The sequence below is a fragment of the Thermobia domestica genome, chromosome 9 (assembly GCF_964235325.1).
Source record: "Thermobia domestica chromosome 9, izTheDome1.hap1.1, whole genome shotgun sequence".
Lineage (NCBI taxonomy): Eukaryota > Metazoa > Arthropoda > Insecta > Zygentoma > Lepismatidae > Thermobia > Thermobia domestica.
The window spans coordinates 30,469,468-30,496,387 of NC_137462.1; the positions used below are offsets into that span (position 1 = coordinate 30,469,468).

Consider the following 26,920-nt stretch of genomic DNA (forward strand, 5'->3'; position numbering starts at 1 on the left):
TAGCTGGTAGGGGTCCAAAGTATTTGAGGGAGGTCCAATACGTCTACGTAATATCGAACCTATCTTATACTGCACCCGAAAAGACGATAAGTGATTCTTAATTATTTTCACCTATATTTTTTTTTAGAAAAAAATGATAGAACGATTATTTTTATAAGAAAAGAAAGAGTGCATGATGAGGCGTAAAATAAAATATTTAGTCTACATGAATCATTTCTCTGTTAAACAAATATAGTTCGTTAGGAAAGTCTACACATGTTAGTGAAGTTTCGAAATTTTTGGGAGGTTCGGACCCGGTGGACCCTCCTCGTGGGTACGCCCCTGAGCATTGCTAACTAGTCCCAAATTCAATGTGGCGTTCCCCATCATACAGTTTTATGTGGAAATTATTAAGAGTAGAAAATATACTTATTTTATAAAAGAAATATGTATATACTAAAATACTATCATCAGAGGGGGGGGGATTCTATATATTGACTTATTACCGTAATATTTGGTTCACAAATTGTTATACAAGAAGCCTTCATATCTATATAAGCTAAGAATTAACTTGTAATGGGGTCTACTTTCATTTGTTTTCTGCTCTACTACATATTTCTTATTTTGTAATTCTGCAATCACTTTTTTTTTTTAAATTGTCATTATATTGATTTGCTTCAGTATAGTCCTGTAATTTAAAAATATGAATGCATAAAAACAAATTCCATTTGTTAAGTTCTAGTGAAATAAAATTCAGAAATCTTATTTAGTGCGAAAAACCTTATCGTTCACTGGAAATCGTGCTGTGTTGCAGAAGCACTGCAACGACAAGAGCTTTTAACTTCTGAGATAGGCGAAAGGAGATTTAACATTTGCTTCAATTGCCGCGCTGAAGGAATCTGGTTGTTGTATGCTCGCTGCAACGCAATATAAATTAGAGACTCTGTGACGGATTATTTTTCGCTTTTTAAAACGGATTAACGGAACGGACAGTTACAGAAGTAAAAAAATATGTTATTTAAAGTATATATGGGATCATTAGAAAGTATCTACTTTTTTCTGTTCTTTACTATTATTGCTAATAATATATTTTTCTTGAAATACTTTGGTCGTTGCGCAATGCTGCAACACTAACATTAGCCGCCACTGCAATACATGTTTGTGAGAAGTCGTAACCGTTGAAGAAGAGCGGGGGGGGGGGGAAGTCATTTGGGCAAAGTTACTGGCTATGAGAAACAAGTATTGGAATATCTTTCATTGCATCGAATAACCGAATTGAAAAAAAATCTGAAATTTAAAAACCTATTTTTAGATAATTGTATTTACCTTTAAATATACATTATCCACACAACTAAAAAAAATACCACGGGCCTGTCCGGGATTTGAACCCGGGACCTCTCGCACCCAAAGCGAGAATCATACCCCTAGACCAACAGGCCGCAATGCTTTGTGCCTGTTTATTCTATATTATGAAGAAAGAAAAGAAATGTCCTTTTTTTTTTTTTTTTTTTTTTAAATCACTTTTGAGATTTTTCGACACTAAATGAAACACAATGTAGTAGTTGTTTTGTTTTCTACCTCTATATATTATCCTCACCTAACTGGAAGAAGAAAAAAAATATGCTCTTGTACAGGATTTTTAGGGCTTTATTTACATATTAAGAATACTTCTTAAACCAAACAAGACCAGTATATTGTTTAATCTTGTTCGTTTAGTACTGTATAGGGTTGTCTCCTAACTAAAAGATTTTCATTCAGTGATTCGTTGCAAGGAAACAATTCGTTCAGTAACACATACTTCGTTCAGTTGTAGGTAGATGTCACTGGCATGAGTTTTGATTTGGCTGCTTCCATGCGTCGTCGTATATGCACTGGGAAACAAGTGTTTCACAGTCGTAGAAGTGCTACAGTGCTACTTGAATAGTGTTGTGTTATGAGGTGAAGTGGTGGGAGTGTTCGTATTAGCTGAGCGGTAGAAACTTAAATTCTTTACAAAATGAGATTTTATTGAATGTTAGACTTATTTCCAAAACTAAGTTTTTGTTGATTTTGTAGTGGCCATCGTAATATTTCTCCTTTTTTGTTAGAACGTTGTATTATACAATGGATCCTGCCAAATTAGTAAATGAACCAAATTATGGATATTTATGGACTGCTATGAGTGTAGGCTTATTTTTTACTACAAATTATTTACTACAATATGTGGTTCCAATTAGTGCAAAACAGTCCAAGACGCAGGAATGGAAATGGAGAAACATAGCAAACTCTTTTATACATTCCTTAATTACTGGAATTTGGTCAGTATTTTGGTAAGTAGAGTGACTTCATTCAATATCTTTAGTAATTCAAGAGGTTTGTCTTTCCTTACTTCAAAATTATGCGTAAGTGAAAATTTTCATTGAACTTTTTCCTTTTTTAAAATGTTGAGGCTTCAACCAGTTATTTATTTACATGCAGTGACGTATCTTAATGTTTGTAAACAAACTGAATTTACTTCGGAGTAATACAGTGCTTTATCAAACTAACCAAATATTAAAATGTGTATTAGATGAGGATGTTTATAAGGTATCATGACCAAGTCTGATTGTATATATGTATTATGAACAGGATTAAATTAAAAGATAATTCGAAATGTGCAAATTTACAATAAGAATCACACTTAAAAAAAAAGAATTACGTAAGCCTGATATGTGTCTTTTTGATAAAATCAACTTTTAGTATCTATAGGGGTGTATTTTGTAAGGGAAGGATACATTCCTCTATGCATGGGCCAATAAATTTGATAAAAATAAAAATGTTACTTAACCTTAAATACACCAACCTGTTCTAGGTTGTCACTACAAGAGGATTGCTTCTAGAATTCTGAACGCACGGAAGTAAACATTCTAGTTAAGCCAGGGAGGCCCGCATCCGTGGGGACCAGTCGCATTAGTGATGATAGGTGTACAGCTAAATACTTATTCACCCTGAATACGCACCAACCTGTGCTAGATAGTAACTACAAACAAAAATTGCATCTATTTCTTTTGGCAGGGTTCTAGGATACTGGTTCGCATACCAATTGCGTCGTAATCAATCTCGTTATCGGTCGCTCGGCATTTCTATGTCAATTGAATATTTAGCTTTGATAAAGAAAGGAACCAACCTGACTCTTAACCCACCTTCACCTATATGTGCGGACCGACATTCTAAAACCGTCCCGTTCTTGTTAAAAGTAGTGCGTAGATGGTGGGCTCTCACGTTAGTGCGAGGGTAGATTGGAGTGGTAGAGAGCAGTTGTATTAGCGACAATAGATATGCACGTTCGTAAACGAAGACAGTTGCATGAAAGATATTGTTCTAGATGATCACTTCAAACATGTGTTACTTCTATTATGGATCAGCATAGGTAAAGCTCGTGCGTCTTTTAGTTTCAAAATTCAGTATTTTCCAATTTGCACGTATAAGGGCATTACACATAACTTAGGTGAGCATAATCTATGGCTGTGATTGGTTATTTGCGTAGGTTAAGTTATTTACTTTATGTAGCTCTGGAAGGAAATATCGTGTCTGGGAACATGTCGGGTGGTCGTGGTGGCCAGCAATGGAATCCGCTTTGCTTTTCCATTTTCACCTAGAAATTTAATGTGGCATTTTGAAAAAGAAATTAGATAGCTTTTCTAGACCAGGCGTTGTTAACGAAATGCATCTTTATTTTCAAAGAGAAAATGGTGCTCAGTTGATATTGTTCGCGAGTATAAGGTGTGGTTATCCTGGAATTATTATCTTTCTTCTATCCTGAAGTTATGTTTATCCTTTTTAAATTTTATCACCTATTTTTAGGTGATAGGGTAGTGTGTTCATTATTCGATTTAAAAAGTACCAATAAAGCTTTTTACATCGTTTTTCGTTTTTGTTTTGTCAAACCTGGAGGCATTCTAGAACACGTTACCGGTATGTGTGGTTTCACACTCTTTTCTAGGGGATGATGACGTCATAACTTAGACCTATTTTTTTGTTATGCATGTTTTTATTTTTTTGACGGGTTTACTTCTGCACCTAGAAGATTGTAATTTTGCACACACATTCAGCGCACCCCTTATTATTTTTTGGATCTCTGCGGTAAGGCACAGGGGCAAAAAGGTGAAAAAGTGTTATTTTTAAACAAACAAACAAAAAATCCTTTATCGCGATTTTTCCGCCTCAGATACATGATGGCGACATGTGAATAGTACCATTTGAAAGACTGTTCTATTGTGAAAAGAATGAGTTACGATCCATTATCCTAGGTAAATAGTGAAGTGTCAGGAAATTTTTGCCTGAGGTCCTGTTTTATGTGGGAATCTGGGGTATTAAGGGGATATTTTTAGCACTTTTTTTTTTAAACCTTACTTTTTCAAGATAGAAGCCTGAAATTTTGTACACACATTTAGTACATCCCTTTGTATGTTTCAATTGATTTTGAGATCTGTGCGTTAACAAAGGGGATGGGTACAGAGGGGTTCAAATAAGGATGATACTGTAGCTGCTTGACTGAAAATATAGTTTACCTTTAAAAAGCCAATGTTTAAAAGGGTTCGGAAGACAGAAATAAAGTTGGTATCTTGGAATACTCCTAGAAATATGTAAAGTCGTCGTGTTTAATATATTTATTCTTAACTAACAAGTATATTGAGGAACTGATAATAAGAATGTAATTCTGTCACAGTTTATAGGAGCTAGCATTATTATCTGATGAAATTGCCTGAAATCAGGGTTGGCAAAAACCATGGTTTTTATTGAAAATAACAAAAATCCCGTTTTTTTTTTTTTTTTTTTTTTGTTTAAACCAGGTTTTTTTGTTTCAATAATTTCCTCTATGTATTTATATCACATATGGACAGAAATAAGTTTGTTTCACCTTGGTGTTATGCAACAACCGGGTTATGCTGGAAGGGGTCACATAAGCTTAGAGTCCAAATCGTTTCTCGACTTACATCCGAGAGAAATTGTCGTCCATTTGAACTCGATACCGGAACCAATTGGCCATAAATGCGATACGTCTGCCGACTCACTCACGAAGGACGCCTGATACGTTGTGCTGATCTTTACATACTTTTAATGTAATTGTCTAATTGTCAAGAGTCATTTGAGAAAGACAAAAAGATAAACAGTTGCACAGGTGAAGCCATTGTGCAGAATTACATATAGACAATTTCAAAATACTGCATAGTACAGAAGAACTAATTAAGTCCAAGTTAGTTCACTACGACTTTTATTAGTCCAAGTTAAAGAAATACAACAACTTGATTTGCATATTAGTAAGAAAAGTGATTAAAGTTAAGAATTATTTGAGTCCACTTTGGCTCTGACCCATTTATACATAAATAGATACCAAAGATATTTCTGATTTCAGTAAATGCCTCTGGTGGGGTTTTATGACCCCCTTCCAAAAGTACGGTATTTCGATGAATGTTATCAATAGTAAACATTATGAAAATGAAAAAGTGTTTAGAATATTTCTTTGATTGCAATTGCATAACAATAACAAACTATTTAAAAAATCACAAAAGAAACATTCATAAACTTATTTAAAAAAAATAAAGTTGCTTTTGTAATATAATCTCTTTGAGTAATGGATGGGGAATTTAGGTTTGAGTATAATACGAATAATATGCGGGAGTGACATGTGATAACCCACAAATGTGTGTTCATCAAGATTTCACCAACACTTTACACTTTTGCGAACATATTTTGTTTTTTGGTTTAAACCAGTCAACCCTGCCTGAAATAGTAGAATTGTTCAAGTTTCCGGCGTCATAAAAGAATCGAAATAAAGTTCAGTAGTTATCGTTTCATTTTTATTCTTTCTTTCTTTATTCTTTCTATCATACGGGAGTGACAGGTGAAGGGGTGAATGGTTTCTGTATTGGATTGTAATTTGCTAGATTTTCCTAGTGCAAGATTCATTTAGCTATGTAGGGTGTTTCAAAACAAAACCGACAACATTTCGGAGGTGATTTCTGACACTAAAATAAGACAAAAAGTATAGACCAACTTGGGTGCACAAGTGCTTCCTTTTGGAGTTACAGGCTCCCGAAGACATGAAAAATTAACTTTAAAGTCCATAGTTACAAAACTATGGGACCTACCGAAGTTGGGTCAAGATTTCACTTAGAAACTAATATGTGGGCTATCGAAAAAATACATGTTCCAGAATCGTAAGGTACTCAAGCAACAATTTTTATAGAAGGGGTTTGGCTACGGGCATATAATCTATAAGTACTCACCAGCTACCTTTATAAAACTTGTTCTGGAAGTACAACAGAATTCTGGAACTTAGATATTTGGATAGAGCACAAAGTGAAATCTTGACCCGACTACGGTAGTTCCCATAGTTCTGGAACTATGGACCTTTGTAGTTCATTCTTCGTGTTTTCAGCAGCCAATAACTCCGAAAGGAAGCATTTGTGCACCCAAGTTGATCTATACTTTTTGTCTTATCTTGGTACTAGGAATCACCTCCCATACGTTGTCGGTGTTGTTTTGAAACACCCTGTAGACGGATTAAAAATAATGCTTGCAGCTTAAAAAAAAAAAAAAGTTGATAATCTCAGATTCGGGTCTTTTAGCAGATATGTCAGAGGAAGACAACCAGGAGGTACATCATCATCATAATTATTTACTCATACTGAAGGCGTTAATCAATTTCAACAAGAAAATGGTATAAGGATTCGAATATCAATATTATTTGATCTTGAGGTTAGCGCCTGCGCCTTTGATTCGCGTAGTCCTGGGTTCGATTCCCGGTGGGAGGGCGCAGAAATTTAATTTCACAGTTATGTATTTTCATTAACCATCATAACCGTGGGACCGTTAATGTTTTTTCTTCTCATTTCGTAATGATGGAAAGAGGAATTTATTAAAATGTGCTAATATATTACTAGAGGCAGTGGTCAAAGTGAGACGGTATGCGGTGGTATGCCATACCGCCTCTGGTTTTTCAGTGATGAAAGCATACCGTTTCTGGTTTTCAATGATTAAAACATACCGTCACTGGAAAGTAGATGCTAAATACCTTTAATAAATCCATTTTTATACACAGTATTTGATGAATAGCTTTGCACCTAAAAAAAAAAGTATTTCATATGTAGAAATAATTTCATCGTTAGACAATTTCATCAAAGTTGACAACATCGACATTTTTGTTATCATTTTTCTACCTTTTGTTTTTAAAATGAGGTGTCTGCAAAGAAATTATTCTAGTTTATATTTTGATGTGCTATATTGAATTTTCTTTTTATGTATGTGTATCGTCTTGCTTTAATGCATACACATGTGTTTTGAGCATAGGCGGATTTAGGGGTTGTCTGCTGTGGGAATCAGATTTCTTGGGGTTTGGATTATCTCTCAGTCGAGAAGTTCATTCATTGTTTATTCATCCATGTCGTACATTATTGGTCAGAGACCAATACATAGGACTTGTCAAATAATAATAAGATATTTCAATATAATTGATTTACATTATTTTACAAACTATAACCCAAGTATTCATTAATATGATAATACATTTTGTTACACAAAAATTTAAATAGTTCATTTTTGAAATTTCGTATGTTTTTGATATCCTTCAAATAACTTGGGAGCTTATTAAACAACTTAGCGGACATAGGAAGAACACTTCTTTTGGTGCACGCATAGTTTTGGTATGCTGTGAATATATTATTCTTTTGTCGTGTGTTGTATGAATGTACGTCGTCAACATGAAGAAAACTACTTTCATTTCTCTTTACATATGTGCTACTTTTGTATATGTACAGACAAGGCACTGTTAAAATTTTATTTGACTGAAAGACCCCTTTGCATGAGGACCTTGGTGATAGATTAAAAATAGATCTTATTGCCTTTTTCTGTAGATGAAAAGTAGTAACACTGGAATAGGAGGCTCTCCAGAAAATTATTCCGTAATTTAACAATGATTGAAACTTACCATAGTACAATAACAGCAAAGTTTCTTTTCACACTGAACCACGTAGTCTATAAATGACAAAACAGATACGGCTTAATTTGCTGTTTAGGTCAACAATATGTGCATCCTATGTAAGCCTATTGCTTATTGTTACACCTAAAAATTTAGTGGATTTTGAATAGTCTACATCAGTTGAATTTATCACAATGGGTGGTACTGTTCGAGGTGTACATGAGTAATGAAAATTTAGTGCTTTTGTTTTCTTTGCATTTATCAGCAGTTGATTGTGAGATGTCCATCTTATCAAACGCTCCACAGTTTGTTTTAATTTACTTTCTAGTTCAACTGTATTGTCCGCTGTTACAAGGACATTTACATCCTTGTGGGGTCCGGGAGTTATCCCGCAGCATTGTTAACATAAAATCTCGGTTTTAAAGCATTTTCATGTATAAGTCTCTATAATACAACATAAGGGGATAGCTTTTATTTATTTTTTCTTTCAGAAAGTTGTTGGTGGGGATCAAAGTATCTCCTGTAACTATAAAGAAGCTCTCCAATGGTTTTCAGTCATTATATAAATGACAATGCAATCTTTCAGGCAACATACCCTTACTGTATTGCAGCATTTAGATAGCCGGTATGTCAAGTCAAAATCGTAATAAAACATATCGCCTCTAATTTTTTTTCCACTTCGCACACTGACTAGAGGAAAAATTGATACAGTTAGTATACTATGTTCAATGGTAGAGCGTTTGTCTATGTTCCGAGGGGCCCTCGATTCGATACCCGGCCACACAAGTTTGTGGTGGACTGCATTGTATTCGTGAGTATTCTCGAGGTTCTTCAGTTTCCTCCCATATTCATTCCAGCCCACCCCCGTTGGTCTATTGTTTAGCAAGTTCGCCTTTAGTGTACGTGGTCCGAGGTTCAATTCTTGGTGGGGAGAGAGTTATTCTCTTTCATTACTTAATCATCCGTCACCTTTAGCCTAAAGGACATGATCATCGGGTTAGGAATTTGATTTAAATTTTGTTACCTAATTGACTGCGGATGTAACCTTTCTTTCGTCACCTGATGTTGCTTGTTCATTATGTTGGATAGAAGAAAATATTCTTTGTTTTACCTTGATTTCTCCTAGGTGAGCACGGAAGCTCAGTGGTTGAGCGCTTACTTCTGGTGCGTGGGGTCCCTGGTTCGACCCCTTTTCTAAGTAAGTTTGTGGTAGACCCCATCGTGTCCGTGAGTTTTCTCGGGGTATTCCCGTCTTCTTCATCACCGATTCTTCCATCATCATTCACTTTCTTTAATCATAGTCTTCCTTAGCCTAACGGACATTATCATGGGACGTTAAACTGAAAGATTTCAGTTTCATTTTGATTTATCTTTATATGCTTGGGCAGAAAATCGGGGCTAGCCTTTTTTCGATATAAATTGATACTAACTTCATTGACGAGTTTCTAACTAACTAACTAACTCTATGGCCTATGGAACCCGGAGGTTCACTGCCGCGTTCTCCACTGACTTTTATCCTTAACCAATTGGATCCAGTTTCTACTTTGTATTCCTATCTCTGCGAGATCCATCTTAATATTGTCCTCTCATCTGCGCCTAGGTCTTCCTAATGGTCGTTTTCTGATGGGTCTTCCAGTCAAGACTTTGAAAGCATTTCTACTTTCTTCCATTCTTGCTACATGACCTGCCCACCTAAGCCTCCTAGACTTGACGACCCTAACAATGTTGGATAAACCGTATAAATTATGTAGTTCCTCGTTATGAAGTTTCCGCCATTTTCCATCCCCGTTCCTCTTGCGTCCGAATATTCGTCTCAGGATCTTGTTCTCAAATACTTTCAGTCTATGTTCTTCCCTCAAAAGTAATCGACCATGTTTCGCAATCATACAAAACAACAGGCATGATTATCGTTTTATATATTTTAAACTTCAAATTCCTGGACAGAATTCGCGACGACAAGAGATTTTGAACCGAATAGAAACATGAATTCTCTGCTTTTAATCAACATTTAATTTCTTCCTCGATATTATTTTCGTCTGTTAATATTGATCCTAAATATTTGAAAGTATCCACTTTATCAAAAGTATTATTTGATATTTTAACGCATCCATAATTTGCCGTATTACGGTTCCGGCACACTTCCATGTATTTAGTTTTCTCTGCATTTACTTCTAAACCCATGTCCCTAGAAGCGTTTAATAAGATCTCTGCATTTATTTCTACTGTTCTCCTATCATCCCCTATTAAATTTACATCATCAGCATATGCCATAACCTGGTGAATACCGTTCAACTCTAGGTCCTGTTTACTATCTTTGATTTTCTTTATAGCGTATTCCAGCACAAAGTTAAATAACAATGGCGACAACGCATCTCCTTGTTTCAGGCCATTTTCGACGTGAAAGCTCGTGGACAAAAATTTTCGTACACGGACTTTACTTTGGGATTCATTTAAACATATCTTAATTAATCTAATTAGCTTTCTCGGTATTCCAAGTTCTGTAAGAACGTTGTATAATGTTTCTCTCCTAACCGAGTTGTACGCCTTTCTAAAATCAATAAATAGTTGATGTACCGGGGTATTGTATTCCCATATGGAATTTATCATTATGTTAGCCACTCTTAATACGACGCTACTGTGCATATTGCGCAAGAAGTTTATTGTTTGAAAGAGAACCCATATAATAGGTAGAATAAGCACAAATCACGTCAAAATCGCAATATTTTTGGTAACAATTAAATTTCATACTAATTTAAAATACAAACCCTCATTGGTTTCAATCCTGGGAACTTACACTTCATTATTTTATTTTATTTTTTAATTTCTTTTTCTTCATAAAATTTCACGATTATGCACCGGGTCTGAATTAGACGATGATGATGAAGAAAGTGCTAGAAATGGGAGAACCCCGAGAAAACCCACGCACATGATGTTTCTCCATAACGAAACTCGCTTTCATGAGCTGGTACAGTCTGCAACATGAGCATGTAAGTTTATTGTGAAACGACGAAGTCTTTTGCTCTAAAATAAGTGTACAGGGGAGGACGCCGAGGTTTCTCCTGGCGTGATTCGTGCCACTTAGACGTTATGTTGATTCGCGTACTTTCACAATAAACTTACATGCTCATGTTGCAGGTTTTGTTTTGCTGCGGACTGTACCAGGAAATTATATGCACCAGGGGTAAGCTCTTTACCCCGAACCCACTGTCGCCCCGTTAAAAATGAAATGAAATGGAATCTTTGCGTTTAGCGTCCCACGACAATGTCCTTCGGGCAAAGGGAGACGATGATTAAAGCAAGTAAATGATGAGTGAAAAAATGGTGGAATGAGAATGTGGGAGGAATAGGGGGAAACCCAGGGACCTCGCGCACCAGAGGTAAACGCTCTACCACTAAGCCACCATTCCCCAGCCCCATTTGAGGTTGATGTAACAACTTTGTATATGCTAGCCTACTTAACAACGGGTGTGTAGTGCTTAAATGAGTTTGTCTATTTCTCACACAGGAAACAATTCGTGAATGGAACTGGCATTTTTCTAGTTTTCTTGATCAAAAATACAACACTGCAAGAACAAATCAAAATCAGGAGAGCAATTGCGCACAAGTGAAACTAACCGTAACACGGATAGCACTGTGATTCCACTTCGTGTGGGATATTTTTAAGTTTTACGTCAGGGTCTTCTGTCTGCTTGGCTCGTAGTTCCGGTTAGTCATAGTGAATAATAATTACTTCAAAGTATCGTGTCCTTACGCCACAATGATGACACGATACATTATACGGGTCTAATTAATCAGAATACTCGTGCTATCAGTAATAAATATCATAGCTACGCAGTTAGGTCAAACTTAAACGTTTCGCGCTCATTGCTTGATTGAAGCCGTGTGCCTAAATTGATAGTGTAATATAACCCAGACAACATGGACCGCGGTTAACAATTATGCTCGTTGGAAGGACAGTGACTCGATTTCAAACGTTACCTCTGGCGTAAAAGATTTCTGGTTTGATTTGAACGTGTGATTAATATGTCCTTCGTGATTCTTTCTCCCACTGTTGTTTCTTAATAAATGACAACGTTTATTGCCCCTCCTTTACTGTAGAGCGTCGAATTCATTTCATTTTAGTTCAACTTGGCCGTGTAGACGCGAAGTCCCCCGAGCAGAATAATTACTTTCGTATTTTGTTCTGTATTTTCTCTTCAAAATATTTCTTGCTTTCATTCTTATCAAAATATTTCTTGCTTTCATTCTTATATACACGGTTATTCAAAGAGAGGCGTATCATACGTCCGGGATTAGCCCGGACGGTCGGGGATTCAGACCTGTGTCCGGGATTTTCGGATTAGCCAATGGAAGACTGGGAACTTTCGCCCTGTTTAGTTGGTCGGAAAAATACTTTCATCAGAAAAAATATAACAAACGTCCAGGGCGAGACTAACAAGTAAACCTTACGTTTGGGTGAATCGAGTTGCTGACTGAGACACATATGAGAAAGTAGTACTAAATGTGGTCAGTATTTCAGTGAAGTTGAAGGTGCGAAGCTCCAGGGGTTTAGGAGATACAGCTACCAGAACATCACATGGAAGTACAGAATAGTCTTCATACAGTTGGAGGTAAAAGCTCTGTAAGACCTTTTGTAACGACAAAAGATGAATAACAAATATATGGGTACATATTAGGATTAGGGGGAAGTCTTATAGTAAGGGTATACCTGACGGCGGCCATCTTGAAATCCGCCATTTTGAATTAAGGTTAAGTTTTTAAAATAGGAATAGGATCATGTGATACATGATTTAAGGCGCAAATTTAATCAGAAGAACAATGATGACGTTAATTTTGATTTACGCGCAATTGGTAAAATGTTACAGGGAAATTAAATATTGTCGCAGCATATGTATTAGTCCTTTACCCCACCTTGTAAATTTTGTGTTAATGATAATAATTAAATAAAAAGCAGGTGGATAAATATTAGGTCTATGGTAAGAGTTGCCTTGATGGCGCCCATGTTCAAATCCGCCATTTTGAATCAGACAAAAGTTTTAAACAAAACACATAACAATGACACCTTATTAATAGCAAATTTTACCATAAATCCAACGGTATAACCATTTTTGCTTTATCATTAACCAGCACAAAATTAAATGGGAATAGAGTAATGCAATAGATGACTTCGGGCTAGAAGTTAATCAGAAATACAATAGTGGCGTTACAATGTTAGTTGTTTGATGCTGTACTTGCACGCCATTTCGTTGTTTTTCTTGTATTCTGTTCACATCTATTTCTCGCTGCAACAATATTTAATTTCCCTGTAACTTTTTACCAATTGCGTGTAAATCAAAATTAACGTCACCATTGTTCTTGATTAAATTTCCGTCTTAAATCATGTATTACATGGCCCTATTCCTATTTTAGAAACTTAACCTTAATTCAAAGTGGCGGATTTCAAGATGGCCGCCGTCAGGTATATCCTTACTATATGACTTCCCCCTAATCCTAATATGTACCCATATATTTGTTATTCACCTTTTGTCGTTACAAGAGGTCTTACAGGGCTTTTACCTCCAACTGTAAGAAGACTATTCTGTACTTCCATGTGATGTTCTGGTAGCTGTGTCTCCTAAACCCCTGGAGCTTCGCACCTACAACTTCACTGAAATACTGACCACATTTAGTACTACTTTATCATGTGTGTCTCAGTCAGCAACTCGATTCACCCAAACGTAAGGTTTACTTGTAAGAACCAGATGACAAATATGCTGAAATCGCCAGGATCAATTCAAAATAAACGTTTGGACATTTTGTACTTGAAGTTTACATTTGGGCCATTCCATCGTCACGGGCAGGACATTTACACGACATTTTTGATGCTTTAAAGTTGTATATTTCTAAAAGTACAACATAAATTCTGCTAATTGTATGATATATGAGCAGTGCAGACTTAGGAGTATACGTAGCTGATGTTTTCAGTATTTTTTTCTGTTTAGAGTAGAAAATATTAATTCCTAAATTTCTGTCACGGGTGGGGACAAAAAAGAGAAGTGACTTTCGACACACCAAGTGAATGTTACAAAACTCTGTGAATTCTTAGCTCAAAATGTTTTTATTTAAACGGAAATGTATAAATGATGAAATTTTTAAACAAACTTCACATAATAGAAATTTGCCAAATATTTATTTAATGAATAAACTAAACTTTACTGTGTCACGGGCAGGACACATGGTTGTCACGGGCAGGACACCGTGTGAATCAACACACAACATCTCAATAAGAATGATTTCAAAAATGAAATAAAATGGAAAATAAGTTAATTTCTGCTGATCTGTTGTAGCATTTTACATAAATAATTATATTTACTTCAGTTGAGGCTCGCTTTTACCACATAAAAATAATAATATGCCGTACACTTATTTCTCACCACCTACACTTTAGGAAATGGTTTTATTTGCCCATTTACACCCACCTTGTAGGGAAATTCGTACAAAACACTGTCTAACAGTATATAAAATAGGTGCTTGTATCCAGTGCCCGTGCCGTGGAAAATCAGCGCCCGGGGCGAGAGTATACAACGCGTCGCGACGGCGCCCCCGTAAATATGAGTGAGATCGACAGACCAGCCTCAAAGCGTTACTATGGTTGGCACGATGCGTAAGAAAATTTTCAAAAATAAACTCTGCTTTTCGTTGATTTTGAGCACTTTTTAATACTTGTTTTCCTTCCATATATATATATATATATATATATATATATATATATATATATATATATATATATATATATATATATTATTTTTTCCTCCTGAATTTTGCGCCCCCTTACTTTGACGCCCGGGGCCGTAACCACGCTCGCCCCCCCCCCCCCTCGGGGCACAGCACTGCTGGTATCAAAGGTATTATTTGATCGAAATGCACGTAAGACACATCTTCAACAGTCTTGAAAATTTTACCGCAATCGCTTACGGTCTTCATACGAATTTCCTTGACTTCTTCGTCCTCTTCTACTGGGCTTTGTGCGATAGTTGCATGTCTGTTTTCTTTTTCTGTCCACTAGAGAAAAATTCCATCAACAAAAGTGTTTATTGTTATATATCTTCAACAGCTGGTCTAACACAAGCCTTGTTAACATGCACAAGCCTTGTAAGTCGTCCCTCAGGATACCTTCATGGCTTTTGGAGTCACCATTTTCAGAATCTGAATAAAAGTCGGTTAGAAATTGAAAGATTTTATACGGATGAAACTCTAATTTAAAAGTTCGACGAACTACCAAATTTTCACTGTCAAATTGCAGGAATAACTGTTTTGATTGGAGACATTCAATTGACAAGAGCATTTTCCCGTCTTTTATTCAAAACGTCTTTTTTCTTTTTTTTCTTTCTTTTTTTTCAATTTCTGCTGATGATAGTAGTAAAACAGATATATTTTGAAACGAAAAGTTTAAAGCTGCTACGAAATTAGCAGCACATTCTATTACAATTACTTTGTTTTGTTTCACAAAGTTCCATACTGGCCGTTTTGTACGTACTTCAATCCCATCTACTGCTCCCTTGAAGCGAACAGAAAGGTGACACTAATGATAATATTTATATGACATTTATTTTAAGTTAAAACATCATACTGACAGTAATAGATAATCCTATATTTAAGTAAATAATGTTCATGCTTAGAAAACTTTATTTTAGTACACATGGAATAATTTTCTATCGTGAATAACCAATGTACACAAACTATCCCACGAGTGGCATGCCCACTGTCACGGGCAGGACAAGTTTTCAAATTGAAATAAATCGAAATATATTGTTAGCATTAGTCCAAAATTTGGTAAATGTAAAGTACACGTGAAAATTGTTACTTCTACTAAGTACGAACCATATTCACAAATTTAGTAATTCAGTACAATAACTTTTGGTAGTTTTCTGTCACGGGCAGGACACTCAAGTTGACGTTTATATCTTTAATGATATTATAACCAATTTTTATCCTGTAAACACTATTTCAACTGCAGCTTGTAGCAAAAAGAAGCATCTTGAATAGCTCGAAGTTACTTCAGCCAAACATGCACAATATACCGTAAAATGTGGCCGATAACAAGAATAAAAATTTTCCTCCCAGCTGACATGTTACAAATTCACAACTCAGACTTAAAATTTTACGTGAATTCTAAGTATAAATAAGTTTTTCTTTGTGAAAAAGTAAATTTCGTTCTATTTACTTCATATATACGTAAAAATGCATTGATTTTAACAGTTTTCGAAAATTTGGGTTCAGGCTCACTTTCGCGTGGAATGGCCCATTTTTAATCAGGAAATAAGTTAAGAAAATGAGTAAAAACATTTCTGGAATTTAAAGTTAGCCTGTTTTTACTTCTTACAAAAATAACATAAAATAAATAAATAATTAATAATAATAATATTAAAAACGCCCGGAATAGAAATGTGCAGAAATTATGGTAAAGCCTATTCGAAGAGAATGAATGTGTTTCGAAATGCTATTCTGTGTCACACACCTTCACAGAATGAGTCATTGACTATTTGAAAGTAGATTTCGATCAGCTTTGAGTACCTATCAGCAGGGCTCCCTCTTTCTCTGAAAGTGTAGTGCCCCCTCATGTTGAAATGCTTGTTTATATTAAAAATGGCGACATAATAACAGGTGTTATGCTTTCTCGGGTTCGCGAAAAGTGATTTCGGTTGTCATGGTGCAGCATGCTAAACACCACACCCTCTTCCGTAAACTCAGTGATGATTCCGACCGTTTGAAAACATGGGTCGCACTAGAAACTCAGTGGATTGTGATATGGTTAACACATTTAGGAGATATTACCATATTAACGTGTGCCGGCTTATTGGATCGAAATCCGGACGTCAACACACGTGCATATATCCATACTTAGCTCAGCAAGTTAGCATGTTTTTACTTACAGGAAGAAAAGGGGCAATGGCATGCATTTTTCTTTAATTACTTAGAACAGCAATGAGAGAGCACTATGGAATCTAATGAATAGTGCTGTACATACCTAAATATGTTTATTATGAAATAACTCGGAACTATTGCGTAATTGTTCTCCGTTATAAGATAGTAGACGGAAATTTGAAACCTTACACTGCTTGCAGTTGAGGGTAATAGCGCGCAACAGTTGAGTTCTTAGTTAAATTCTTTTTTAAACTTCCATATGATGATATTCCCTAAACGTATTTGCTTTCTTCGCTCTTTTTATTGCAGAAGAGCCTTACGACGTGTTGCTGTTACAATTTCTGAGCTTTGGTGCTTTCCTTTCTGCTTCACTGACGATGGTTTTTGCCTAGGAATTGGAGAAATTGCTGTCAACGGGACTATTGAGGAGAATTTTTCGGAATTGGTGACTTCCCTTGATAGTCCAGCCACTGACAGTACAGAAACGTCACTAAATTTTTTGTTTCGTCGAGTTCATTGGATGAGAAAGGTCTGCTTCCATATTCTCAGTCTGAACACAGCAATAATCACTTGCAGCAAAATCAGCATCTACAAAAACTTCAGGATTCATGGAGAACGTACCACACTTTTCAAAACCTTGAGGCACTTTTAATCACACGCACTCTTGTGTTCATGCGTGCAATTATCCCAAATCAGGCCATCTTGATTTTTTTTTTTTTTGTTCTTGACTGGCATGCGTAAATATCATAACAAAATACTAACCCTATATTTATTCTAAATTGACTATTCATACATATTGACTACAAATATACCGTATCCCAGAAGCAGGGTTGGCTGGTTTGAACCAAGGTGGTTTAAACCAAGGTTTAAACCAGCTGGTTTTTTTCAAAAAAACCAACTGGTTTAAACCAAAAAACAAAAAAATGTCCGTAAAAGTGTGTGTTTGTAAAATCTTGATGAACACATTTGTGGGTTATCACGTTTCACTCCCGTATATTATTCGTATTATATTCAGACCTAAATTCCCCATTCATTACTCAAAAAGATTAATACTACAAAAGCAACTTTTTTTTTTTTACAAGTTTATAAATGTTTATTTTGTGATTTTTTGTAGTTGTTATTATTGTTATATAATTGCAATCGAAGAAAAATTCTAAATATTGTTTCGTTTCAATGTTTACTATTGATAAAATACATCGAAAATGCCGTACTTTGTGTGAGTGTGTGTGTGTGGGGGGGGGGGTCATACAGACCCCAAGAGAGGCATTTAGTGAAATAAGTATCTTTGGTATCTATCTATATATATAAAAGAGAACGTACAAATCCTTTGTTCCCTCATCACGCTAATACGGCTGAACCAATTTCTTTTATTTTTGGGGGGTTATTAGGATTTGGACCCTAGATGGTTTTTATCATATCACTTTAATTTTTAATTACCAGTGTCTTGAGATAATTGACCATTCAAGTGTCCATAACGTACAAATCCTTTGTTAGATCATCATAGGTAAAAATAAACGTATTTATATGCAACCCGCATGACCGTGTCACTCGGCGGGTTAACATAAATGACAGGCGCTATAATGTTAACATTTACTGCAATCACTTGAAAGCGAAAAAGTAAAAATTATCTAAGTAACAAAGTTTATTGCGTTCCGGGGTGACCGCAGCGAAGCGGGGCGGGTTAACATAAATGACAGGGGATATAATGTTAACATTTAATGCAATCTTCTATGGTTTTTATCATATCACTTGAAAGCGAAAAAGTAAAAATTATCTAAGTAACAACGTTTATTGCGTTCCGGGGTGACCGCAGCGAAGCGGAGTGAACGCTGCTAGTTTATGTATAAATGAGTCTGAGCCAAAGTAGACTCAAATAATTCGTATCTTTATTCACTTTTCTTATTGATATGCAGATTAAGTCGGTGTATTTCTTTAATTTGGACCAATAAAGGTCGTTGTTAACTAACTTGAACGAAATTAGTTCTTCTGTACTCCGTAGTACTTTGAAATTGTTCATATGTAAGTCTGTGTAATGGTTTCACTTGTGCAACTGTTTGTCTTTTTGTCCTTTTGAAATGACTCTTGACAGTTATATTAAGAAGCATGTAAAGATCAGTACAACGTATTTTTTTTTTTTTTTTATCAGGATTCCTTCGTGAGTGAGTCGACAGACGTATCGCATTTGTGGCCAATTAGTCCTGGTTCTGAGTTCAAATGGAGGACAATTTCTCTCGGATGTAACTCGAGAAGCGGTTTTTATTCCGCTTTAAGCTTATGTGACCCCTTCCAGCATAACCCGGTTGTTGCATAATAACATCAAGGCGAAACAAACTTATTTCTGTCCATATATGATATGAATATATAGAGCAAATCATTTAAACCATAAAAACCTGGTTTAAACCAAAAAAACCTGGTTTAAACCAAAAAAACCTGGTTTAAACCAAAAAAACCGGTTTTTTGGTTTTTTAAATAAAAACCATGGTTTTTGCCAACCCTGCCCAGAAGTGAGTTTGAACTTAACCACGAAAGAAAATGTGAAATTTTTGAAGAAAAACAAAGATTTTTCGATATATGGTCATACTCCGCAATACGTTCTCTGCAGCGCTCTCCCACTCAAGTGAGGTTCGTTGAGCACCATGCAGGCTTCCTCCTGCTTTTTTGTAAACAGGGATCCATTACCCCGTTCCCTCCCCTCTCTCTCTCTCTCTCTCTCTCTCTCTCTCTCTCTCTCTCTATATATATATATATATATATATATATATATATATATATATATATATATATCCTAACTCTGAGGATAAGAAAAAAAAAAAAAAAACAATTGGGAATTTATCGAAACGTGGGACTTTTAATAACTATTTCCGTAAAATGTAATTCCTTGTATGTAAATCGCTATACTTTCAGCAAGATTTGTAGCTACTTTCACCGAAAAGCTATGGAAGGAGTCTTTGGATCGCTCAAAGTGGTGTGTTTAATCTACATGATCCTTGGAAGAAAATACAAATTAGATGTTTTAAATTCATAATGAATGCACATTTAAACAGAGAAAAGAGCATTAGCATTTACTCCATCAACAAGCTAATTGATGTCGGAAATTATTAACCTTTAACACTAGTTTTCATTGTCTGTTTGGAATTGATTGTTGTGGTGAGTGATCTACAATTAACAATAGTTAGCAGTGGCTTTACAATATGTATTTTTCAGATTTTTTTCCTTGTATGTGTGCGTGTTTGTATATTGTGGTTATACAGAAATATGAAGGTCTTATTTTATTTATTTATTTATTTATAATAGGTTTCAGATACAGCACTAGACCATTATACACTGAAAAATCTAACAATTATGTAACATAACAATAGAATAACAATTTGAAATCACCTAATCACTAACCAATCCATTTCCCTGGGATGTTCATGGAACCATTGGCGCATAGCAACGTCATAATGTAGAAGAGCCCCATCATGTTAAAAATATGGAAAGTTGCAACCTGGATTCGAAAGCGAAGGAAACGCATGTTCCTACACGAGTGTCAGTTACTAATGCGCCGTTAAGGCAGTGTATGGACTAATGATATGTATGTCCATATGCCACATCATGCCAATACCTTCGCTGATCTATGATCCTTCCTCGGAACAGTCCAGTTGATATTATTCTCACACCAATACTGACAGTTAGTTTGATTGACATCCCCATTGAAACAGGTGCCACTCTCTTGTCGCTGAACAGTATGCCTCCCGTAAGTGACGTATCCATTCGTGTTGGTTCGTAGCTCACGTAGTTTTTGGATGTGCAGCATATAAGAGTACCAGTAGTTGGAATGCTGTATCCGGACAATGAAGTACTGGAAGTATTACTTTCTAGAGAAGTCATCAGTACTTCGTTTGTGGCTCTTCACAATTAACGCCACAACTGTCATTGACACTTCTCATTGGTTGCAGCCGTGTCTTCCATAGCGACAGTTTCTTGGAAGTTTACGATCACGTACGCCACCGTGCTGTGATGGGCTACGGAATATCTATGAGTACCATCTGTTGTAGTCTTCTGCGATGACTGTGACTGCTTTTTCCTGATATTTGGATGATTTCGATATTCTGTCAATAACAATGAAACTTTTTAAACTTTGAGTGTTCAAACCGTACAAAATATGAAAGGAACAGTTACGCCTTTGGACTTTTGAGTACACACCAATGTAACTTGGTATGGGTCATGACCTTCCCCATTTGAAATTTCCAAATTACATTCAAGATAACGGCCATGGGCGCCATGTACTATATAAGTTGTGGCGCCTCCCCTTCTCTACCTCTCCCATTAGTAGATTACACATTTTCCGGTCACGTTTCAAAATGAGGAAAAAATATCCGAAGTCTTTTGACACACCCTGTACTTGTAGATTTGTTGGTTCATGTAGACGTTGCCATGGACTTACAATTAATATAGGATAAGGACTACGTATGGGACACAATAGTTATCGTTTTTAACAGTAATGCGGGAGGAACAGGTTCGATACAGTGTAGGAGATTATGGTTGGGATCCTATCTCAGTTTGTAAGTCAACTCTCAGTCTTGAGTGCTGAAAAGTGACATTAAATATAACAACTAGGTGAACCATATATGGTTCCACCAGGAATTGAACCCGTGTTTCAGACGACAATGCTAGCCATTTAACTACAAAGGTACTGAAATTAGGGCCGCATTAAAAAATAGTTTTATGTTTGTTGTGTTTCACTTTTCAATGGTTATAGTGGAAAATGCACTAGCGATTATAATTTTAATCAGAAAAAGAAACTGCTTAAATATCGTTTTAGGCTTACGAGGTTAGTGTTATACAATATTTTATCATAATGTCTTGCAATAGCAGTAAATAACTGGTGCAGTTTTCTCGAAATGAAATTAAAGTTCGGTGACAGCACTAGTTCGTTTTTTTTTTTTCTTCAAGTATGAAAGTTATCGTATAGTTAATTGCTTTGTTACAATTTCTCAATAGCGAATCCAGCTATATACAGTTAAGAAAATGCAAGCGATTTGTCATTTCGACCGATTTGGCAAGATATATTTGTTTTTCGTAGATACAATAAAAATTATCAATTCAGCATATATAATTGTTTGCAAGAAGTGAACTGTAGAAACTTTGATACAAGTTCTTCAGAAAGTTGATACTGTAGGAATCGAAGACTCATAAATAATTATAGTGTAAGACAGGTGCGGATTAGGCGATTTTTCCAGTTCGGCATAAGTTTAAAAAAAGTTTAAACGAACTTGATATAATCGTCCAAGTGAACTTTGTGGTGGACAAACACCGTGTGCGTGGGTTTTCTCGGGGTTCTCCCGTTTCCTCCCACTTTCTTCATTCCACCATTTCATTCATTACTCATCGTCACCGTCTTATTTAGCCTAACCGGTATAACCGTGGGGCGTAAAACTCAAAGATTTCATTCCATTTTGATAATCGTGCCAACCCTGCAGACAACAACGATTTAATTTAACCACTTGGCTTAAGTTTGGGGGGAAATTACACCAGTATTATATCATTTTTATCCTAACCTAGAGCAGCAGCAGATCTCACAAACATTTCTTTAAAAAAAAAAAGAAAAAAGAAAACGCGGCTCCCAACACATAGGCCTACCCAACCTAACCTTCTCTGCTGGTACGTACAAATATGGCAAATAAAATAAAATAAAATAAAATGTCCTATACAGAGTGTTCGTATGTATTCAAACTACCATGTGCTAGAGACCTGCACGGGCCGAACTTTTCGGCCCGGGCCCGATAAATTTTAAAATTTTTGGCCCGACCCCGGCCCGATAATTTTTTAAAAAAATTAGTTTGAGCCCGAATCTTTCTCAAAATTTAGTACTAAATTTGACCTAACCCTCAGAAACATTTTCTAAACTCTGGTTCACAACCTGACGCTTGCCTCCCGAATGATACCATTGCCTCCTAGAACTTTGCCTGTCATCGAGAGAATAAAAACTCCATTCCCTGTAACAAAAATCTAAATTGATTTTTAGCATAAAATAAAGATGGCAATATTGTTTAGCGAAGGCAAAACATTCCCATCCCTTATTTTTATATTTTGAGTTCAGTGAAGGCCAAGGTCAGAGCTCAATTTACCGCATAATGCCTGCAATCCTCTATAGTGAAAGTGGAGCCGCTAAGCAACACAAACTGTAAATAGCTATTGCATTCTTTGTAACATTTTTCACGGACACACTTCTTACACGTTTGGCTTGATTCCAATTATCGTTTAACGAAAGTCAATAATTATTAAAGAATTGCAATTGATCGGCCCCAGCCCGGCCCGACCTAAAGAGAAATCAGTGTCGGCCAGCCCAAGCCCGGCCCGGACCAAAGAAATAACAGAGTCGGCCCGCCCAAGCCCGGCCCGTGCAGGTCTCTACCATATGCCATATGTTAATGTACTAAAAATAAATTCTTTGTAACAAAGTGCGTCATATCACACAAACATACAAAAAGGTAGTTCGGAAAAACATCGGAACCACACAGTACAATGATACAACGTACACCAGTCTTCACTTGTTAGATGTCTACATTCGCGTCGCACTGATCCCCAGTCAGTTGTCAGCTAGTATTGCTGGATCCTAACGACCTCATATACACTACCTCACAAGATATTACAATTATGTGTGTGGCTATGAGTTAAAATTAATTTTTACAATGAATTTACTATTAATAATTTTCAAACGGTTTTACGTTTAGCACATTGAATTGAAGAATTTGAATGATCTAACAAATATAACTGACGACAGAAGGGAAAAATACCATCCCCTTTTGGGAATTTTTTTTACGCCTTTCAGCCAGGGATAAAAGTTTTCCAGAGGAGGATTTTCCCCCATATCCCTGGTAGTAATTCGCACCCTGGTGTAAGAGCCAACGAGTAAAAGAAGGCGCAATATAAAAACGTAGTAGTAAGTAGAAGAGTCTTTCGCAAACATCGTTCAAAATGAAGGATTAGTCCCTAATGGCGCTATGTACACTCATGTTCAAAATTATTGTCGCATGTCTATAAATATGTTGTTGTAGGAATATAAATTTGATAACGAATTCGCCCGGTAATTCTTATATACCGTACTAATGTTAGTATATGTACAATCGGCAAAGACATGTATGTAGCAAATTTCATGTCAAAGGAGCAGTAAATAAGAACAATAAAACGAAAATAAAACTTTCTTGTCCATTTAGCAAGTTTGTTTTACTCACTCTAATTTTCGTATTTCTAATTCTGTTACTATGAAATTTACCACAAATATAAATTTCCCGATTATACACATAGTACCAGTATTAAAAGCACTATGCAAAATCATCAAATTATGTTCTTACAAGAAGACAGTTATAGATATGCGACAATCATTTTGGACATAAGTGTACCTGATTTATAGCCACATTCAGTTGCTCGCATCGCTAGCTATGAATTTACTAAAAGCAGTGATTCCCAATTACTTCTGACCCTAGTCGTATTTGCTAAGGTAAAGAAGGACCCCATACCTTTAAATTTTGGTATCTGCACTAGGGATGGCCAGAACCGGTTCCTAGTGGAACCGGTTTTCGGGTCTGAACGGATCCGGTTGTAGAAGATCCGGTTTTTCGGATCCAGGTCTGGAACCGGTTCTTCGTATCCAGGTCTGGAACCGGTTCTTCGGATCCAGGTCTGGAACCGGTTTTTCGGATCCAGGTCTAGAACCGGTTTTTCGGATCCAGGTCTAGAACCGGTTTTTCGGATCCAGGTCTAGAACCGGTTCTTCGGATCCAGGTCTGGAACCGGTTCTGAAACAGAACCGGTTCCGCTGGAACCGGTTCTGAAACAGAACCGGTTCCGCTGGAACCGAAACTTTGTGACCATCCCTACGCTAAACCAGAGCTGCTGGCAAGCTGTGAACAGTATGCTAGATGAAATGGTGGAAGCGACAGGCAGGCGCCCAGGCGGCGGCAGCTTGTCTCATTTGGCTAAATAAATTGGGTAACTGGCAAACTCATTGGTTAAACAGGCAAACTGGCCAACTCATTTGACTAAACACCCACTGGTGGACCAAAATTTTTTTCTGGGGGCACAAGCGGGTCTGGGCAAGGAAGGCACAAGCGCATGGTCCTCTTTGCATTATTTTTGAAGGTGAACTTTATGCCTCCTTTACGGGTCTTTGGGGGCTTTCGGATCCAGGTCTGTAACCGGTTCCTAAGATCCGGTTCTGGAACCGGGTTTTCAGATCCAGATCTGGAACCGGTTCCTAAGATCCGGTTCTGGAACCGGGTTTTCGGATCCAGGTCTGGAACCGGTTTCTAAGATCCGGTTCTGGAACCGGGTTTTCGGATCCAGGTCTGGAACCGGTTTCTAAGATCCGGTTCTGGAACCGGGTTTTCGGATCCAGGTCTGGAACCGGTTCCAGAACCGGTTCTGAAAACCGGATCTCCAAGAACCGGTTCCTTGCGGAACCGGTTCCGCCGGAACCAGAACTTTGTGGCCATCCCTAATCTGCACAGGCCGGTAGCCAGCCCAAAAGTGTAGAGGGAGGGGGGCGATCCAACCATATTATAGTGCATCACTATATTATAGTTCATTTGCAATTCAAACGTGAAAGTTTGAGGGAGACCCGGGATGAGTGCACCCCTGAGTGTCTACGGACCACTTATTCGGAAAAACTGCTCTGAGCAATTCAATCTTTAAACGAATACAACCACTGGCGCAAATTCCGAAGGAGATGAGGGGGACATGTCCCCTCTAATCTTGGAACTGGGGAGGACTGTCCTCCCCATAATGCGACTTGAAATGTGTTTTTGGGGAGAACTGTGATGATTTGTGGCCGATTGCCACAAGAGAAAGTGGGATGAAATTGAGATCCCCTGAATAAGCTTCAAATCTGCCTGCCTCCCACTGTTGAACAGGGTGTCTTTCGGTCACGAAATCACAAAATGGTCATGAAAATCACGAAATTTAGCTTTTGGGTCACGATTTTTTTTTTTAACTGTTCAAATGTATGCACAGTTTGGTAAATTTTGTTCTATAAAACGTCAAAGTTCACCACCAAAAATGTCTATGGTCGGCTTTAGACGCTACCAAATCGCAAGCAAAGTATGTGTCTATCGCATGGATGAAAATTCGGCCTAATTCGCACCCAAATTCGCTGTTGAAAATATTAGGAAATTTTATGATTTGGTAAAGAAAAGGTCACGGAAAAGTCACGAAATTTAATTTCGGAATTTTAGTAGACATCCTGTTGAAGTTAGCTCTGCTTTCGTGATCCTCCACAGCGCTGGTTTTCAACTTGTTAAACATTTTAAACATCATTTAAAAAAAAGCTATGGGAACGGTCTTATCGTCCCGCCTAATGTTAAAGAGAGATTTGCGCCGCTGAATACAACACTACTAACCTCGCAGTTTTAATATATACTCAATTCTAACTTAAATGTAATACGAAACTGAATGAAGTGTGTATTGAATTATTGTACTATATCCATACCTATCTATTGTTGTTAGGACAGGGGATGGTGATAATTCAGAACACAACTATTGTCACCAACACTTCTATCCTTATTATACGAGGATGGGATTGTAAAGTTCGTCACCTGCCTACAAAATTAGAAAATTTTTGGACAAGTTATGTGTTCCTCACATTTGCACCACTTCTCCGGTGACGTTTCTATACTATTTTTAAAAAATTATTCTTCGAGTTTTGCAAAATATCCCAGTAAAGCACTTTTCACATCTGCATCGGAAGAAAATCACTGACCACTTATAAACTTTTTCAGGTTTATAAACAAGTGAAAGTCCGAGGGAGCCAGATCAGGCAGAGCGGGTGCGGCAACAGTTAGAACTCACAGGAATGAATTTCTGCCATGAATGTACATCTAGGCGAAAATGTTTGTATATTCTTAGTTCCTTACAAAAACAAACTGTCCGTCGTTTCGACTGCCTATAACTCCGAAATGACGGATTTTTGCACCTATGTTGGTTTATATTTTTTTGTCTTATTTTGGTGTCAGGAATCTCTCAAACATTGTCGGTGTTGTTTTGAAACACTCTGTATATTTCAGTAATAAATATAGTTTAAATATTAATGTGTCACTCTCTTTGTGAGCCCCAGGGGCG

The 26,920-nt window shown here is 36.7% G+C and overlaps 1 protein-coding gene and 1 non-coding gene across 2 annotated transcripts in view; one reads left to right on the plus strand and one right to left on the minus strand.

Moving 5' to 3' along the window:
- Nucleotides 1–1,346: 1,346 nt before the first annotated feature.
- Nucleotides 1,347–1,418, minus strand: TRNAP-UGG (transfer RNA proline (anticodon UGG)). The gene has a single exon. It is a non-coding gene; the product is annotated as a tRNA-Pro (tRNA).
- A 367-nt stretch (nucleotides 1,419–1,785) lies between these two features.
- The window catches only part of LOC145694522 (TLC domain-containing protein 2-like), a 152,148-nt gene continuing 127,013 nt past the window's right edge, over nucleotides 1,786–26,920 (plus strand). The window contains exon 1 of the mRNA XM_081770836.1: nucleotides 1,786–2,288. Coding sequence (XP_081626962.1) covers nucleotides 2,083–2,288 — 206 coding nt within the window. The 5' untranslated portion in view covers nucleotides 1,786–2,082. The remainder of the gene's footprint in view (nucleotides 2,289–26,920) is intronic.